The sequence below is a fragment of the Lupinus angustifolius genome, chromosome LG10 (assembly GCF_001865875.1).
Source record: "Lupinus angustifolius cultivar Tanjil chromosome LG10, LupAngTanjil_v1.0, whole genome shotgun sequence".
Taxonomy (NCBI): Eukaryota; Viridiplantae; Streptophyta; class Magnoliopsida; order Fabales; family Fabaceae; genus Lupinus; species Lupinus angustifolius.
The window spans coordinates 2,115,578-2,135,887 of NC_032018.1; the positions used below are offsets into that span (position 1 = coordinate 2,115,578).

Here is a 20,310-nt window from a genome sequence, read left to right on the forward strand (position 1 = left end):
AAATAGTATATAAATCAGTATATTTTTATTACAAAATGCATCAATAATTCTAATAATATATTATTTAAATCACTCTTATATTATATTGTAACGAACAAAAAATAATAAAAATGTATTGATTCGTATACTATTTGTACTTGTCTCCACAATTTACTATATTTTGTTTAGCTTAATTACACTTATCACCTACTTTTATTTAAAAAATCACACTTATTTCTTATAGAGGAGTAGTTAGTGTAACATATGTATAAAAATTAGGGAGTTTTGGAGGGGTAAAAATTGGAGGATGATTTGTTTAATTTCAATATAATTCATGGGGTGTCACTGTAATTTACCGTTTATATATAAAAAATCACCTAATTAACAGTACATAGAATCACTTATTTTAATTGTGACGTTCAAATTATGTTCATCATCTATCTTGTTTTATGCGATTAATACTTGAAAGTTGCTTAAAAGTGTTGTCATAATTGAATTCGATTATGAAATAGTTATAGTGACAAGTGTGTATTTTAAGAATAGGAGCAATTCAACATGTTCCTCAAAATGGTCCCCTTATTGCTGATGCTATCAAAAAGTTGATGATGCTACTTTTAAAGCTTCAAGTGTCTCCATAGTTTTCATATCATTATATCAATTTAACTTCTTATGTTCATGTTGTGTTTTATTAATTGAATATATTTGCCTGTAATTTAATTTAGGGTGTCCTTTTCCAGGTTGGGTTTTATACAAATAAAACCAATAACTTCAAAAAAGTTGCAAATGTTTTTCTCTCTAAGCATAGGTCCTAAGATAGCTCATTTGGTATGTCATTATATCAGATATGTTTGCTTAGTTTTGTTGGGTTCATTTTGGCACTGGCGTTAGTGTTTTTGCTTCTTTTGAAAGTTCATTTTGTTAATGGCAACTAATAAGTAATGTACTTCCATGCTATAAAATAAATGTTAAAAGTGTAAACTGCAAATGATACACAAAATATAAATACAAATAAAGTATTAATTTAAATCCAAAGCATGATTTACAATGCTAACATGTGAATCATTTTCCACTCAAGATTGGAAAAGAATTACATGAGGCAGCTTCATACTGAAGATATCCTTCACTGATTTTCAAACTCAGACCTATGTTATTACTAAGCTATAAGAAAAATAGAGAAAGTTTAGATAAAAAACAAAAGAATGCTTTGTGATTCAGATTATAAAAATATGTATGATGAAATATCAGAAATTATTGTGTTGTTGTTGCTAAATAGTTCATCTGATATTTGATTTTTTTTTGTTCACTTGAGAAAGAACTTCCAAATATCTCTGTCAGCCAAATCCTTGAATAAATGTGCTCCATAAATGCCTTCCTCATCTACCAAACTTTTCAGTTGCCTTGCTCCATTATTGAAACCAACATAGTGCTTCTTAGTAGTAGCTACATATAACACTCCATATGGAGGCCTCAAACACTGATATATCAAAGGGAAATAGGAAAAAAGGATTAGAAACTCTACAGTTACTACTAAAAAATGATTTGTAACTCAGCTAAAATAGAAAGTATAAACTTCTGCAATCAAGGCAATGCAATTTTAAGGGAAATGGTTAAGGAACCCAACAAATCAAAGTCTCTATCAGAAAACTAAATAGTAAACCTCTTGATCTATTAATTTTATGCATAAATATACAACTCGCAATGGTACCAATTTGTTGTGCCTTATAGCAATGCAATAAGTAGAAGTGCCAAAGCCCACAAGGCCAAAATACATGATGCAATTTCGCCGAGCCTAAAACTATAACTACAAATGAAGGAAGGCATCAACTTACGTTAACCAATCAACCACTTTTCTAACAATATATGCCAGACACATACAAGAGTTTCAGTGAGCATATAAGATCAAGTATAAGAAAACAAACCTTCTTAATAAGTGCATACAGCTTCTTCAGAGAGGTAGCGGAGTATGGAATATCTGTCATTAAAATAACATCATATCCACCCTCCCCTTGATCGGCCTCATTAGCTCTTTCCCATGCTCGGCTTCCTGAGAGCTTCCTAGATCGTCTTGAGGAATATTCATGTCCTACAATGCTACCATCTTGGCTACTGCACACATCCATAAAGTCTTCCTCAGAGAAGCTCAAACTCATTCCAGGCGTCATTTCATGTCCATCTTTTTTCACAACAGACAACACAGCAGGTAACTCCTCCCAGTTTCCAGCATAAAAGTTAACTGATGGCGCTAGAGTCTGTCTTGAAGGAGTAAGGGGAGGCTCTGGTTGTCGACTCTGCCTATCACGCGCTTGCTTGAGATTGGCAAAGACATTTGGTATAGTGGTGCATCTTACAGTTTCTGCATTCGGATCTTGAAAATGTACAGTGGAAGCTCCCTGTGAAATATAGAACCAAGTAGAGGAAAATGCATGTTATTCCAGTTAAAATCCACACTAAATGTATAAGCATAGATACAACACAGACATGGAATACAGAAAATTTTAGAAGTATGGGACACGACACAGCTTTGATACGAGATATAAGATTAACATAAAAGCACAAATCTTAAATTGAAAGAGAAGGATAATGTTTTAAAAGTTGGCATGAGCCATTACAGACGTGATATAATACTAACACTAATCTAATTATATGCCATTTCGATCTATAACAGAATAAAAATTCAAAAAGCTACATGTAAAAAGTTTTAAAATATAGTTACGAGTGTTTGAAAATAACATGAAGTGTTCATTATGCATGCATGTCCGAAATAGCACAACAAGAACACGATGACTATTTTGAAGTTCCATACTTCATAACTTGTTGTCCTTTATGCTCCAAAAAATACTAAGATTTTCCCTTCTAGTCATGCTTTTGTTTATAATGGTAAAAAAAAACACAAACAAAAACCCATGAAATTTGTAGTGGGTCATAACGGAAAGACATTAATTCAAACTAACATGAACAAATACATGCACAATTTAGATTTATGCCAATGTCATCATTCTCAAAATAGAGTTTATATTGTGAGGAAATAAAACTACCATCGAAACAAATTTAGGTTTTCTTTCCAGCTACAATTTACACATAGCCTAGTGACAAATGAACCATCAAAAAGAGAAAGTTAAATCATACCTTCAAGCAAGCAAAGATTCCAGGAAGTCCATAGTTGCAACTGAGCTGCAAGAAACATGAAGCAGAGAGATTAATAAATAATTAATAATATATACCACTAACATGACTGAAAAATATGGATTAAGGGAGAAGAAAAGACAGTAGTCTCACAAAGATAGCTAACATTGCGAACTTTGAAAAAAGAAGGATGCAGGAAGCAGTGCAAGGAGAATTTAAGAAATCAAATCAAGGGATAATAGCAAGGAATAGACTCTACATAGACACATTACCTCAAGTACTCTTTTTCCTCTAAAGGTCAGCTGCCCGTCACGAATCTCATGCTTAAGAACACCAACAAGATCAATGGAACTGTCCCAGGACTTCAGATACCCTACAGAGTCAGATAAATCAATTTGATAGCTCATTACTTTGTATTGACAAGGAACTAAATTGTATGTATACGGAAAAGCATAATTGTTGGAAGGCATTTTCCTCAGCCAGACAAATTTTGTTATTTACTTATTTTTGTGTCTTTAACTGCGCTTGTAGGTTGCTTAAACATCTTAAACTAATACTACACTTGTTATAGGGATTTGCCACTTTCTTTCCACGCCAAAAATTATTTTGTTTTATGTTAAGCATTACAACATAGTACTATACCTTCCATGTTAATTCATTCACTAATTGAAAGAAAATGCTTGTAGACAATAAAACACCACTCATATGTCCAAATGCATACAAGACTGAAATATGATGTACATACCATCAGGTCTTAAGGATAATGCCTCTGAACGACTGAACCCAATGATATCAGCAACATTAACTATACCCTGTAAGAGTTTTTAAGATAGCATCAGACCAACTATCAAAATAACAGGTATACAAACATAAGTTGAAACATTAACTAAGCTTATTGACGAATAAGTTTATGTGAGAGTTTCTTAATAAAAAATGGTAAAACTGAAAGCACACAAGACACCACAAAAATGAAACTGAAAGGTCCTATTTCGATATGGCTTAGCAGGCACATTTCATAATCTGATGCCTTTCACATATTAACTTAGAGATATACCCAAGTCCCAATGTATTGCTATAGAAAATGAAAGAGTAGAAACCAACCAGAAAACCTTCTACTACAAGTCTAAAATCAATTTGACAATAACACTAACTACCCATTGAGAATTAAACATAGGACACAAGCCATCTGAGTATGCCATTCTCAGGAAAACAAATACTAAAACAATGAACCATACTAGGATTTGTACCTTAAAAGAGTCTATATTCTCCCCCATGTCCTTGTCATTACGAAATGCCTGCAGAGCATAACAAACTTAACTTTTAAACCACAATCATCGGAGAAGAAAACATCACTTCAAGGTAATTTTCTTTGTAACATTTTTGTGTTATTTTTTGGACGGTTGATGATATAAACAATGATTGTACCTTTGAAGGGAGAATCTCTACTGCTGGTGATGAGAGATTAATTTCTCTCTCGTGAACGGAGGTTATGCTGAGACTCACACGATCGTGAGGCACTAAACCAGGCAAGCAATGTGAAAGTAATGCCGGTGCACGCATTGGCATTGTAGTTGAAAATTGGAAGCAATCTCTTGTGGAAACTAATAAGATAAGCCACTACCATATATTAGAATGAGAACATAAAAATAGTTTACAATCATCTAAATTCTAAAGCTCATCACATAATTTCTAACCTCATGAGAACTTAGAGAGTGAAAATAAAAAGGGATTATAATAAGCAAAATATAGTAAGGAACATATAATCATAAAGCAAGAAACTTTCCAAAACTGTACCTAGAAAAAATATACACATTTATAACAAAATCAATGAAAAAATAACATGAAACACATTCTAAAGTCATCAATTGCATACCAGAACCTTCAAATCAAAGACGGTGATCTTAGTAATAAAATTTCGAAATTTTACCAATACCAATCGAAATTGGAGAATTAAACAATATATAAAGTAATTATAACTTTATAATGAGACGTAATGAAGAGGGTAAATAAGAAAAGAAGAGAATAAAAATTGGGAAAATCGAGAAATGATGTAAATAAAGATGAGAGAATGGGAAAATCGGAGAGAAAAGAATACCTGAAGAGAAGGAAAACCGGAAAAGTCAACGGCGATGATGGGGAAGAAATTTTGAGTTTGATTTTTCAGTTTGGTGAATATATATAAAAAAGCGATTATGAATTTATGATGAGGTGAATATATATAAAAAAAGTGATTATGATGAGAAGAAGAATAAGAGAAGCGAAGTTGAAAGTTGTAACTTAAGATTATAACTTAAAATTTGTAAATAAGAAGAAGAAGAAAAGGGAAAGAGAGGAAGTAGAGAAGAAGCTTCAACGTCAGAGACTTCTTCTTTCACCTGCCTAGGCCTGCAACTACTGTCACACTCACATTTCCCAAAATGCCCCCATTATTATTCTTATATTTGTAATTAGTTTTTAACCTTATATTAAATAAGTTGTTCTTCAAGTGGTAAATATATGATTTTCCTTAAGAATGTCTTGATATCGAGTTTTGTGGACGGAAAAAATATTCGTTGAAAAAATTGACCTCACATATTTATGGATATTTTCAGCTGAATATAATTACATCTAGTATAAAGAAAATACATGTGAGAAACCAAAACAACATACTTTAAATTTGTGAGTTAAAGGTACTTATTTCTTTTTCCTTTTTATCATGTTGATTATTAAAAATGGCAGGTTTTATTTTTATGTTTAAATATTTGAGTTGAATAAATGTAATTACTTTAGAAATAAATAAAGTTTATCTCATTTTATAATTATTAGTTAATTTGTCAACTAATATTATCATGTTTTATCATTGGATTTTAATTTTCAACTTCTACCTTAAGTACATACTACATAGTTTTGAATGGATCTAGACAGAAAAAAATAATTTATTTTATTTTGTCTATATATTATTGGACTTGGACTTTATGGAGAGTATGATTGTGGGGTAGGATTGAATCACACGCTTCCATCTTTTTTGCTAATTTCACAAAATGACAACTCCTTCTTTACACCCCAAAGGGGCCCTAGTTATATCATATTTTATAGTAATTTTTGTAGAAGGGTCCATTAATGGAGAGACGTGTACTTCAATTTTTTCGTATTTTTAATGACAAATATGTTATTTTGTTATACTTAAAAGGATATGTGTGTCATTACATATTAAATTTAATGACTTGTCTCTCCATTAACAGAGATGATCCATACTCATTTACTTTATATCTTAGTTATCAATCATAGAGAAATTTAATAGCTTGAATTAGTGAATAATTTCAAAATAAAGTTTAAACTCTTAAAGTAAATGAATTCTCTCTCTTTTTTAAACATTGTATATGAATTTTTTGATAATAAGATATTCTTTTATATATAATTTGAATTATTGTTCTTGTAAATCTATTAGTTTAAAGTTATTTGATTTTCTCTCTAAACTTATTTCATTTTAAAATATGTATTTAAACTAACTTATTTTTTATAATATTTTATGATTAAAATTTTTATTCAAAATAAAAAGTAAAAACTTATTTCACTAAAAATAATTTCCCCCATTGAAAAATTCATGAACTTGAAATGAGAATGGTTTTTTACCGACTAAAATTTTATGTCATGGTTGCCATGGACTTTTCTTAGTCATGAATAGATGATAAAAAATAATAGATTTGAAGCTTGTCATTCATACATCAAGTACTTATTTCAAATGTAGCATTTGAGAGTATTTAATTTACTTAATTGCTTCCTCTCTTTTTGACAAAAAATGTAGAATTTGCTAAGGTTAGACAAAAGTTCAATGAATATTTATAGTTTACCTACCAACAATGTTCCATATCACAAGATATGATCTCACAACCTTGTGAATTGAGCTAATTTCTTACCAACTAGACCAACTTTCATTAACACCTCTCAATTATTTTATCTGCCAATGGATAAAATATAAAATAAATTATCACTTACACGCGTCAACTCTTTAAGGTGGGAATGGTAGTCCCTAAATTGCATATGTATTCAATTCTAGATATTTTTATTATTTTAAAAATTATGATCAATGTATAAGGAATGTGAATATATGTTTTAATGTGTCAAGAGTCTCACTTATTTTTATATAAATACTTACCATTTTAGAGAAAAATGTTTACTCCAATAACTTATTAAAAAATCAAAACTATCATACTAACTTTTAAATCATTTTCAAGTTGGTCTTATAAATATTTAATTCCAAATAGGTTGTTTAAGTATTTTGTTTTTAAATTCATCATATTAATTGTCTTTCATTAGGTTATTTTTATCAATGCAATTTAGAAAGAAAGAAGTGGTATTCTGATTCTGAATTCAATGATATGAAAATCCTTTGGGATAGAAATCATACTTGAATGGGATCACTTGTCCTAAAATTTGGTGTTCTATTGCGTATCAATTCTATCAAAAAATATCAACTAATTAAGAAAAAAATCATAAAAACAGAAACTAATTTTTTTTATTACTTGTTGTAATTATCAATTAGCTTGAGAGAGGGAGACAAAAAAAAATTTGGGACATCTGATACAGTTACTATTTCATCATGCTCAAAAGTTTTTGTTTGGCATATAAATTATAGATCACTCAAAATTAAAGGGCATGAAGGTGGATTGAATCCCCCTCAAGTGATGAATGTGGTTCTTGTTCCACGGTCAGCATTTAGCAGCTTCAAAATTCATTCAACGACTTGACCCCAAACACGCTGAGAAGGATCCCCTCAATTTCCAAACTTTCAACAACTACCTCCTCCTTATATTCCTTTTTTGCCCCTATCAAATGCAAAAAAAAATTTGGTTTCCCACAATATATCATCGCACATGAGACAATTCTATCTGAGCCGAGAACATCCACTTACAGGTATGTGGCTCTCCCAGTAGTTATTTTTTTCACCCACAAGACTTGAACCCAAGACATTGTTTAAGGAAAATCAAATATATATCACTTGAACCAATAAAAGACTATTTATTTGTTTTCTAATTAAATTGAAGTCTTGTTGCGGAAGAATTTCTCATTCACGCGTATATATTCACAAGGAAACTTTGCATACACGGTACACACTAACTCATCTAAAATGGAATGGTCTATAACCTATTTCTGTCACAGCCCTTTAGCATAAGAAGAAATCGGGACACAAACAAGCACATTTGTGTTTATCTTCCGGCATGAGTTGTATACAATATTCAATTACAGAAGCCTGGTGCATAAACCTCATGTGTAAATTTTAAGATAAAACATATATCCATCAAATTGAGTAGTATTCCATAGGAGTGCAAAGAGGATAACCTTTCTTGCATGACTTACCCCTGTTTCACACATTAAATAGCCTAACAAAAAGGAGCTAGCATAAAACTAGGAAGTAATAAATAATTGACCTTAGGCAGATAGCAAGTGTTCTAAAGAAGGTTTTGAAATTTTCATTGAGGCTGTTGATTGCACATCTGGCATGTAGTGGCAGATTTGACATTTGCATAGGTACCAGTGTTTTAAATTGCGCTAAGGCCGCAATATTGCGGTTGCGGTAACAGCCGCAACCGCATCACACCGTAATTATTGTGGTATGATTCTGAATCACAATGATACAGTCGCATCAGGTCGCAACGTAACTGCATCGGGTCGCAATGCAACCGCACCGGACCACATCAGACCGCATGGAATTCAAAAATATTTTTTTAATCACAACATAATTCACACTGCAAAGCAATAACCACAATCATAGTAACCACAATGTTCCCGTAATTGCGACCGCAAACACAATTTAAAACACGTACGATGCTCACACTACTAAAGATTATCGTCAGTAGTTCTGCTGGACATGCTTGCTCGAATAGTTCCCTTTCCTCTTCCACCTCTTTTACTGCTCCCTGCAGCGTTTTTTGAGCTAGTTGTTTTGCTAGAATTAGCTCCATTACTATCTACATCAGATAAATAACTCTCTAATGCCCTAACCAAATTCTCAAAGTAGTTTCTAGTCACACTGCCAAAATAATAGGATTAGAAATTCAAACCACACAATTTGGGGAAGATTGCTAGTGATGTCATTGATATGCTATTCAATAACCAACTGCATACTTAAACCAAATTGACAGGCTTAGGAACATGAAAGAAATAATTAACAGGAATCTAAACATAACATGTATGGATTATATAGAAGTGAAAGAGCTTTTTGCCTTGACTGCAGGAGAAAGAAAATTAATCATATATCTTTTGAAACAGTAGGAATACTAGCAAAATCTAAAATTAGAAACTCCAGAGTAAAACAAAATCATAGACATATGAAACAGAACAGAGTAAGTATGGAATGGTGCTTACAGATTGATTGCTGGCCCACCGCTCAGTTAACATCAGTATAAGCTCAAACTATTTCAAAACATCGTAAGACATGTTGATGGTGATAAAATCTTTATAAAAAATAATCATCCTGAGTTCTAAGAGTAAACAAAAATAACAATTTGCATGATATCATTACCAATCCTCTACAACAATTTGCATAATAATGTTAAAAAAACATATCAGCAAAATTCAAATTTACAAGGTGGTGTACAAGTAATGTGCATGCATCCTTGGATGGGACACATATCATGATTCAAGCATAAAAATCAGAATAACTTTTCAATCCTAAAACTTTGTCCATTGAAAATGTCCGGTTTAACGATTGGATCCTTGCATTTACTAAAAGAAATCTGTAGGAGAAAAACATGCTCCAATTTAAATATCAATTACCATTACAAAAGTATAATTAGACAAAATTGAAAACGAAAAGTTATGATCAATAACTTCAACAAATTATTCAACATCTGTGTCAAGTTCATTAGCTAAGAACACAAAATAATACATACATGCATACAAGTTGATATAAATGCATACAAATATGAAAATGCAAGCACTGATACAGCCATCAAAACAAAACATAAAAACAGAAAACTCATTGACCTTGACATGAATTGAGCATGGTATACTATAATTTCTATTGGCAACTGAAAAATGGGCAATCATTGAATGGCAGCAGACACAACAAGAAAATAATATGCAGAGATGTCAATATATTATGTACCAGTTCATGTTTTCAGATTCTGCACTGTTTTTCAAAGTCCACTTTGCCACAGTGCCACAATTAAGCTGAATGTGGCCAAGTACATACAAAAGGCAAAATTTCAATCCTAGACTGTATCGATGGTCACAAGAAGAGAAGGATAGCACACAAGCAATACCTGAGCAGTTTCGATCCAAAACAGATGCCACAAGTAAGCTGACCACAGAAGGAAAAAAGTGAAATACAAATGGAGCCTAAGCAAAAGAGGACGAGAAAATCCAACTACATTGGTGGCCTGTTTTAAAAACCCAAACACCTCTGTCTAGTATCTCACCTCTCTAGCATTGGTATGCTGGACAACAAGCTTCTCCAATAACCAACTGTCTTCCTAACTTGATCTTCATCAGCAAACCATGCATCATGCACTTTAGTGCTCGTGCAACGTGTTAGAAAGTAAGTCCACATCGCCTACCTCATTGTCTCGGTAATGGTTTAAATACCTGTTGGGCTACTCTTCTCATTGCCCAACTACTTTCCGGTTGTCATGGGCCAAAAGATACAAAAATAAAGCACAGCAGCTACTCTAATGATGTCATCTTCCTGCCTTTGCCTGATATCCGATTCCTTCAATATGGTGATGCTGAAAACGAGAGAGGTATCCATAAATTAGAGAGGCGAATATAATCGCCACAAAATGAAGCAACAAGCAACACCATAAGCCTTGAACACGAAATTGCAGCATCCATCCATTCCGAACAAAGAGAATACTATTTTGCCATTTAATTTTCTTTACTTCAATGAATGAGTTAATAAATTATCTTCACACTTCACTATTTAAAAACAGAAGAAGAACACAACTTAAACATGTTATTCTTTAGAATGTTGATTTTCGAAGTAGCCAACATTCTCAGCTGAACAACGCATTGAACAGAATCTTTAACTGTGATAAGCAAATAATAACAAAGAGTGAATGATACCTCATAGCAACTAGACTGAAGCCTATCGGAATCATCACCGTCGTCAAAGTAATCATTTGCATCATCATCATCATCGTAGTCCGTGTAGTAATCCATGGGAGCATGCTGCCACATAAGATTGTGATATGTAACTTTAAAAATATTTGAATGGTATATATTTTAAAATATTTATAAACAAAATATTATTATAAATGATGAAATCAAATCTTTGTCTTACATTTATATATTATATCATCCTCATGCAAATAACTCAAACAGTTAATCATCTGTTTTGGATGTTGTGACTGTCTTCAGGTTTTTGGACTAGAGAAGAGTTCAAATATGATGGGTATTTCATATTTATAAATGATTAAGAGGGTAATATCTATATATTGAGGGGATAAATATTTATATACGATCAATACATTAGTCATTTATATTACTTGTTTAAAAAGTTAATGAATGATTAAAAATGAATAAAATACATACATATATTATGAGTATATACATTTTTTTTTCTATTTGTAATGAATAAAAATGAGTTTATCTTGTGTTGCAAGAAAATCTAGCGACATATATGAGTGAGCTTATGGCGATTTTTATATATCATTTATGAAATTTTTCCTTCCGAGTTATTCAGCATACTAGATTTTGGACCTTTATAGACTTCATTGAGTCGGTTCGGATCCTAGGTTAATCTTTGACCTTTTCGGTTTTAGTCTTGGACCGACTAGTTTCTTTGAATTAGTTGACCGGATTGGTTGGATCTAGATCTTGGTTGATTGTGAGCCTCATTGACAATTAGCGAACAATCCAAGTCGTGAAACAAAGCTTTGTCCAATACATTTAAATTATATGTTGTGATAATAAGTGCTCCAAATGTATTGTTTAACTAATACAAAAGAAGAAAACTAATATTGAAAAATAGAGAAGTATACCAAAAAGATGAATGAAATATTATTAGTAGTATAATATTATAATCTAAATCTAAGATATACATATTTATTGGGCCAAAGGGCTTGGATTCCATGGCATGGAGAAGTTATTCAAGCAAGCTAATCGACTTAACTTAGAATATAATCTTAATATATTGTTTCATATTCTTATAGTATTGTCTAACAGATTGCAAGAATGATGACTAATCGTAGTACTTTTTGACGTTCTTAATTATATTATCTCATCTCTCCATATTTTTTATATTAAAGATTATGCACATAGTTTAAGAAATAGTTTAATATAATTTGACTAAAATTAGGACAAACTCTTATTGGTGTATGGCAAGTGCATCCCACCAGGCCCATGATTAATAGGGTCTCAAATATATTTTTTACTCATACAATTCATTTTATCTATTATTAATACTCTATACATAAATTTGGCATTCAATATTATGTTGATATTAATGATTACTGTTTTATATTATTATATAGTTGATGTATAATTAAAATAAAAATCTAACCCAATAAGGAAAATATGAAACTGTTTAACGTTTATTAAGAAGAATATCCCATAAAAATATATTAGACTTAAATTCTCAATAATTAACATAATCCAATCCAAAAAAATGTGCTATTACATTTGTATGGGATATATTTTATTCAAAATTTATTATAAAATATTCCATAATTAAGTTATTTGATAATATAGTTAAATGAGAGCTCCAAAAAAATTCTTACACCGGACCTACAAAACATTAGCATTGGATCAGGCTAAAATAACTCTTTTGATATACATTGGAAACTAAATTAAAATAAAATGGAGAAATAAGGAGGAAAATATCACTAATAAATGATAGTATAGTTGCAAAATAAAACATAAATATATTGAGTTTTTAAAAATAATTTATTTGAACTAACATGAAAAAGGTAGAAATATGTTAATTTAGCTACTTTCCCAAACCATCTGAGTTTGTCATTAATACTAGTGCCATTCTATGTTCTGCCCCTGTATTAGTAACAAATTGCATTTCAATTTTGTTTGGGATCATGTGTGTATGTGTGAGACCATGAGAACAATTCTTACTTGGAAATGGTCAACCTTATTGATTTCTTATCTGAGTGGTTGCTTGTTTTAAGTATGAGAAAAAAATGTATATAGAGACAATAATATAAGAGTTTTTACACTGTTATTATATTATCCATCATTTATTTCTTACATTATTGACTTTTTAGAAAATAAATAATCTCAATGAAGGGAGAAAGATACAATGACTATGTATAAATCTTTATACTGTCAATAGTACATTTTTTTTAAGTATATATGAATTGCATGTGAAGTTACTTAAATGTCAGTGAATCTGTGTAGTCATACTTCATTATAACTTTTCTCTTTAAATTAATCCTCTCCTTGGTCAAGTGTTTGGAAACATAGATGTATGAAGACAAAACATAATTCAGTCCATTATTTATTTGGATTATTTTTTTAAAAAGTAATAATGATTGAAATCGAATAATAAATATAAAAAATATTATAATGTTAGCATATATATTTCTTTCTCATCATTTGAGAAAAAATTCTGATGGGATTGTCATGAAAATAATATGACCATTTTATTTTTATGGGATCGATCATTGTTGTCATTATCCAAATTAATTTGGAGCATTAAATAAATGAAAGATAGATGTAATCCAAATGGCACTAAGGAATAATATCACCATGATAGAACATAGAAGTAGTCGAGTTACAACTTCATTTTTGTAATACATAATACAAGCAGAGTAATGATGAATACATTATCCACACAGATAATAATAACAACAACAATGGTGATGAGATAAACGACTATGGTAGCTGTAATCTGATAACAACAATCATAATAATAACAACTACAATGGTAGCAATAATTATAATAATGGCATGGTCCTGATAACGTATAATGACAACTACTATGATAGTAACAATAATATAAAAAGTTAGGTGTTTTTCTCATATTTTTAATTTATAGCATTATAATTAAAGTTTTGATTAAGGATTTAATTAGAAAAGGAGAGACTTTTGCATGGTCTCTTAATTAAATTTTTGTCATGCATTTAACCCAAAATAAAAATAAAATAATAGAAATTTATTGTTTCATCAACTGTTTTCTAAGGTGTTATTTTGGTGGTGTAAGGTTCGGCTAGATTTTTAAAATAATCAAAAGGTTAAGAGTTCGATTCCTGAAAGCGACACTTGTTGGAATGATAATAAAACACCTCGAATTTGAAAGAGATTAGTTTATTACTCAAACTGGTAAAAGATAGTACAAAAACAAATGCAACCTTGTAACTCTTCCTTAGCACATTGGTTTTAAAATAATATTTTGTTATAGAGAGAAAACTCTTCGGTGCTCTTTTTCTAATGAGAATAAGATATATGCAATAAATTATTAATAAAAATGTAATATGTCTAAAACATTAACATGCTTCAAAGTTCAAACATAAATAATTATATATATTTTAACCGATTCCAATTTTAACAGAATTGTAAGTGATAATGTGTCCCTAATGATTCCAATCTGCACTTGCGATTTGATATTCATTCAGCTTAGCAAAGCACAGAACAGTACTTACGAGTCATAAACACTTCACATACAAAAGCGTGACTGCGTCACCCACACTCATTCCAATTGTAGTATAAACTTATGGTTACTATTGTGATTATTGTGATGATAGTTATTGTAGTTATTACAGTGTAAATTATTTTATGAGTAAAAAAATATTTTTGACATCGATGTATTTTGATTCGGCCTGTCGCGGTTGAGTTGCGGCCTGATATGGTCTAAATGCAGTCCGACATGGTTGCGTTGCGGCCTATGGCGGTCGCACCATTGTGATTCAATATCACATTATAATTGCGGTGTGATGCGATTATAACGGTCACTACAATCACAGTATTAGGGTGACATTACATGATGATATCCACAAGTTGAAACACTGTATTGTCAATGTACATGCAAATTTATATATTGTTATTATAAGTAGTATCATTCACCATTCATTTGTAATATTATTTTATAAAAAATCAATACTAATTAAATATAAACAATAATAATACTGTATAAAACTCGTGCACTAAATTTGCTTATATTTTTTCCTCATAACAAATGGGACTAATTATTATATTATATTATATTAAATAACATAAACTCGTACACTATCTTCATATATATTTGGTATAATTTTGTTTTCTCTATTCAAATGTACCAAAAAAAAACATGAACTATGGATATCGGGTTTTCTAACGTGTCAACATAGTTATATAAACCGTATTGTACCGGCCGGTTCAACCGGAAAACCGGTGTACCGGGCCCCAAACTGGTACGGTATAGGTATTGAACCGGCCAAGTCTCAAAACTGGTCAAAAATCGATCAAAACTGGTCAAAATTGGTGAACCGACCGGTATTTTACTAAACCGGTCGGTTTATACACATATATTTTTTTTAAAAAAACTTAAAAACCTATTATAAGGTGACCCATCTTTCCAACCTTTCTTCAACACTTCAAGGCACATGCTTCCACAGCATACTTAGATTACACCTTTCGGTTCCCGTGTGTAATCTCAGTGACATTTGTGTAATCTTGGAGGAATGTCTGAAGATAGGATTTGATAGAAAAATATAATATTCATATAAGATAATTTTGACTCTTTGGTGTTAAATGTTAAAACTCTAAATTGTGAAGTTATGTCATTTATTTATATTTTGTGGTTGTTAAGTGATACTTTTGGATTGATATATGTTGTAATTTAGATTTTGAATTTGTTAAAGACTTAAAGTTATTTATTTATGTGAATTTTGAGTAGATTATAAATATGGATTATAAATTTGAGTATATACCTATTTGAAATTTTTTTTGTTATAGGTTTATATATATAAATATAAGTAGATATGTCCAGTTTAACTGACATACGGTTTAATTACTGAACCACTGTACCACTATACCAGTACCCTGACTGGTTTGATAACTGGTACGGTTTTAACAACACTGCGTATCATAGAACATATTTTGATAGATACAAAATAAGATAACTTCGAAAAATGGTACATTTATAAAAAAATTATTCACCAAGAAGCATGTATTTATCAATTGACGATACAAGATTATATTTGTAAGAATAAATTAAACCATTGAGCACAAATTAGGAAAATACATAAATGTTAATCTATGCATTTAACATTTTAAAAAATCGTATGCATTTAAGTGTATGCTATCTAATAAGCAAGAAAAAATAATTATTAATCGTTATCGAAAAATTAAATAATTTATAGTTGATATTCTTAACTTTTAAATAAAATTAATATACACTGAGGAATAAATTACGTCCATAACCTGTAAAAGACTTTACATATTGAATGTATGTCAAACTCTTTACATGTTGTGGATTTTTCAACTCAAATAATATCATTTCCTTTTAAATTTTAATAATGCATAAAATCTGAGAAAAACAATAATATATATAAGGTAAGATATAAAAGTATTTTTTTATAGAAAAACAAAAAATAAACTTATGCATTAAATACACAAGATAAACAAGAAAAAAGATGATTTAATTTTAATAAAGAATTAAAAAATATACTACTCCTTAATTGCACCCCATCAACCTCACTTTTCGACAAAAATATAATATATGTATACTTACTTACCATTTCATCATAATATCTTAAATCCTCTTATAAACCTTCGTACTTATCAAAATTTGAGTTTCTATACTATGTATCACACCATTTAACATTTCCTAATAAAATATATATAGAATTTTTAACTATAAACAAATTCTTACTTTCAAATAAAAGTATTATAAATTAATAGTGATAATATACTGATAATATAAAAAACTTTACACTACCGATACATAAATTTTAAACTTATATAATATATATGAGAATGGAGTATCTCCTTATATAAGGAGATAAGTTATCTGCCAGTGAAATCATGACATGTGTCATGTTTCACTATTTTATATAAAAATATTTTAAAAAATAAACAAAATAACACACATGTCACATTTTTATTGATTAAAGGAGATAAATTATCTCCTTATACAAGGAAATACATTATTCTCAACATATATCTATACTATATATAAAGGGAAAACTACAAATAACTACCATGGCATAATTTTTCACATTCCAAAGTTACCCTTTTGTATTTCCTTCGTCATTCTTCCACAATATATCATTATTCTTCAACAAATTTTCTTATTTTCATATTTTCTTCTTCAATTCTATATTTGATTAATCTTCTTATATCTTTGGTTTTTATTGAGTTTTTGTGTAACATTTCTTATATTAAATTATTTTTCTTTAAAAAATGTAACGCAAAAATGATACATATTAGAAAAATAAGAATGCGGGTCGATGGGCACGAAGTAACATCGCTAGTATATATAAAGAGTAACACAATTATGATTACTTGAGAACAAAACACAAATGAAAGTAAAGTGAAGCTCACGGTTTCACCTACACATTCCGTACTTACTAAAATACCCCTGATGACTTTAAATACTTTCACGCGTTACAGAGACATTTGTTTAGAAAATAAAAAATATTAATACCCTTGTGAGTGTACAGAGTCACAGAGAGTGAAGATCCAATAAAGAAATATCTCATCACGTTTCTTACCCTTTTCTCCTATCTCTCTATCTATCGCCTCTGTTTCATTTGGTTTTGGCCCTTTCTTTTCTTCTCAAGAACCACCCCACACACTGTTCTTCTTCAAGCTTCAAACTTTAACCCTTATTCCATTCAATCTCAATGTTTCTTCATCTGGGTATTTCTTATTCCTTCTTCTTCAGATCATATATTTTTTATTTGTTTTTTCAAAGTTTCTATTTTTGAGCTTTTCACTATTCGAATCTGCTTCTTTACCAATATATAACTTTTTGGGTCTTTGCTTATTCTAGAGTTCTTCTTTTGAGGGCTTTTCCTGATTCCATTTCCTGAATATCATGCTATATATTCAGACCGAGTTATCTTCATTTCTGGTCAGTGTTTCTCTCCTTCTGATTTTGTTTGTCATGTTATGTGGTTAATGCTTTTGGATTTATGGATTTTGAAAACTTAAAGGTGATATTTTTGGATTTGGATTATTGTATGTTTGTTCTAAGTACAAGCATGTTACTTTATTTCATGTTTAGTTGTGGATCTTATAGAGATACTTACTTTATGTTTAGATTATAAGCTTAGTTTGTTCATTATTTCTCATTGATTTGCATATTCTCCTGATTATGATCTGATATGTTCTTATCTATTTTTTTCTCAGACAAAGTTCTGGATTGTAAGTTTTGGAATTTGTTTCCTATAGCTTTCTGCTATTTTGTTTATATTATTATGTGGTGTTCAAAAATAAGGTTTTGTTGTTCTTGAAAACACACTCTACTGGTTTATTGTAGCTGGAATTAAAGGAAAGTAAGATTGGGCTGGAAAAGCCTTTGTTTTTCTATATAAATTGTTTAGGATCCTCAACATCAAAATGATTATCCAGAAATAAACACTTATGCTAGAAGCTGAAAAATCCAGCTTTTCCTAACAGCTGAATTTCAGTTTTCTTTTCTCTCTTCAGGTAAACATTTTGTGAAACCAAACAAATATATAATGTTAGAAGTGATTATTTTGTTAAACCACACTTATGATGAGAGACAGTGATTTTTCTCTTGTCTTCCTTTTCCCAAAAAACATTCACAGCAATAATATTATTTCTCAGATTTTCATTTAGTAACACTCCATTTATAAGCTAGTGTTTGTGCAAACCTTCTTTGTGAGTACATGCAAGATTGAACATTTGTTTATAGGATGCTTTATTGTTTGTGAAGTGTTTAGTTTAAGATTAGAATGAATTTAGAATCTTGTACTATTGGTGTTGAACATTTAATTATGATCCTTTTTTCTTGCAGAGACCCGTGTGTGCATGATCACATCATTCTTGAGGATTTTAGGATCATGGGTAGAGGTAGAGGAAAGGGTAAAAAGCTAACTGCTACTAATCACGAAGATGCTGGGAGTGGCGAGGATGAAAAAATCCCCGTGCAGAAGAGAAGAGGAAGGCCACAAAAACCACTAAAGGATGATTTCGATGAAGACGAAGTTGAAAAAATGGACGATGACAGTGACAATGTTAAGAATGGAGTCTCTCGTAAAGAGATGAAGAGCACGACTGCAGCAGAAAGGAAAAGGAAACGAAACCTACAGGTAAAAGAGAAATTAGAGTCTGCCGAAGAAGAAAATGGCGTTGGCAATCGTTCCAGCACTGAGGAGTTGACAAAGTCGAATGGATTTCGACACAATGGAAGTAGGAGGAAAAGCACGCCTCGTCGAGCTGCTGAAGCAGGTGTGCAGTGCAAGTGAAAACATGGCAGGTTGTGCAATAGCTTCTTTCTTTTCATGTTTAGCCCATGAGATAGGAAACAAGGCCTAGTGATCTTTGATTTCCTTTTCTTATTTCTTTATCCTTATTTTTGTGGGAGTTCCATTCGGCTATTTGTGTCATTAATTCCTTTTTATATTAAGCATGAATTTGAGAATTTATTATGCTGGTTGTAGTTTTATAATGCCATCACGTTTTTTAGATCAAATCTTTTCTGCTTTGACTTTCAATTTTAATTGAAGATTGATAGAAAAATGAGTTATACTCTTACACTAGTAATTTTCTATTAAGACCTGGTCTTTCATGCTACCTGTTCTTTCATATGGGGCCATGCTAGATGTGACAATTACTCTAGTCTTGAACTTATTTTATGTATTAGTCTCATTTTGCAGATAATACATGTAATGATTTTTTATAGGTCTTTCTTTTCCCGGAGCTTTAGGGTCTGTTTGTGAGTTTACTTTTAAACGATAAGAAGAGAAAATGAAGTTTTGAGAGTCATCTCATAAGTGTATTTTATGGCTCCTAAGCTCTCCTCTTCTCTCCATTGGTTTCTGAAAATTAACTCGTACAACTTTTCTTTAATATATAAAAACAAAATTCAAATAACATGCATAGTCTTATAATACAATATAAAGCTGCTATTTTTAAGAATAAAGCTAAGGCAACTCGAATGATGAGATCTCCCTATAGTTGTGTGATAAAACTTTTCTTAAAGCTTGAACGACACTTTTTATTACAAATGACATCTGAAGTATTCCTTCATTTCATTCAACTCGCTTGAATTATATGATTCTCATTTCTATTAATTTTCTTAACATATTGAATAATTGAGTCAAAATACTT

The 20,310-nt window shown here is 30.6% G+C and overlaps 2 protein-coding genes across 2 annotated transcripts; one reads left to right on the forward strand and one right to left on the reverse strand.

The window, feature by feature from the left end:
* On the reverse strand, positions 979-5,507 carry LOC109358511. Its single transcript, XM_019602779.1, has 8 exons — positions 5,198-5,507; positions 4,528-4,703; positions 4,350-4,397; positions 3,848-3,914; positions 3,375-3,475; positions 3,106-3,150; positions 1,899-2,369; positions 979-1,453 (listed from the first exon to the last, which is right to left on the reverse strand). Exons 2-8 carry the CDS (start codon positions 4,666-4,668, stop codon positions 1,280-1,282), a joined length of 1,047 nt encoding a protein of 348 aa, XP_019458324.1. The 5' UTR covers positions 4,669-4,703; positions 5,198-5,507; the 3' UTR covers positions 979-1,279.
* Positions 17,677-19,687, forward strand: LOC109358884. Its single transcript, XM_019603366.1, has 3 exons — positions 17,677-17,871; positions 18,005-18,085; positions 18,995-19,687. Exon 3 carries the CDS (start codon positions 19,041-19,043, stop codon positions 19,443-19,445), a length of 405 nt encoding a protein of 134 aa, XP_019458911.1. The 5' UTR covers positions 17,677-17,871; positions 18,005-18,085; positions 18,995-19,040; the 3' UTR covers positions 19,446-19,687.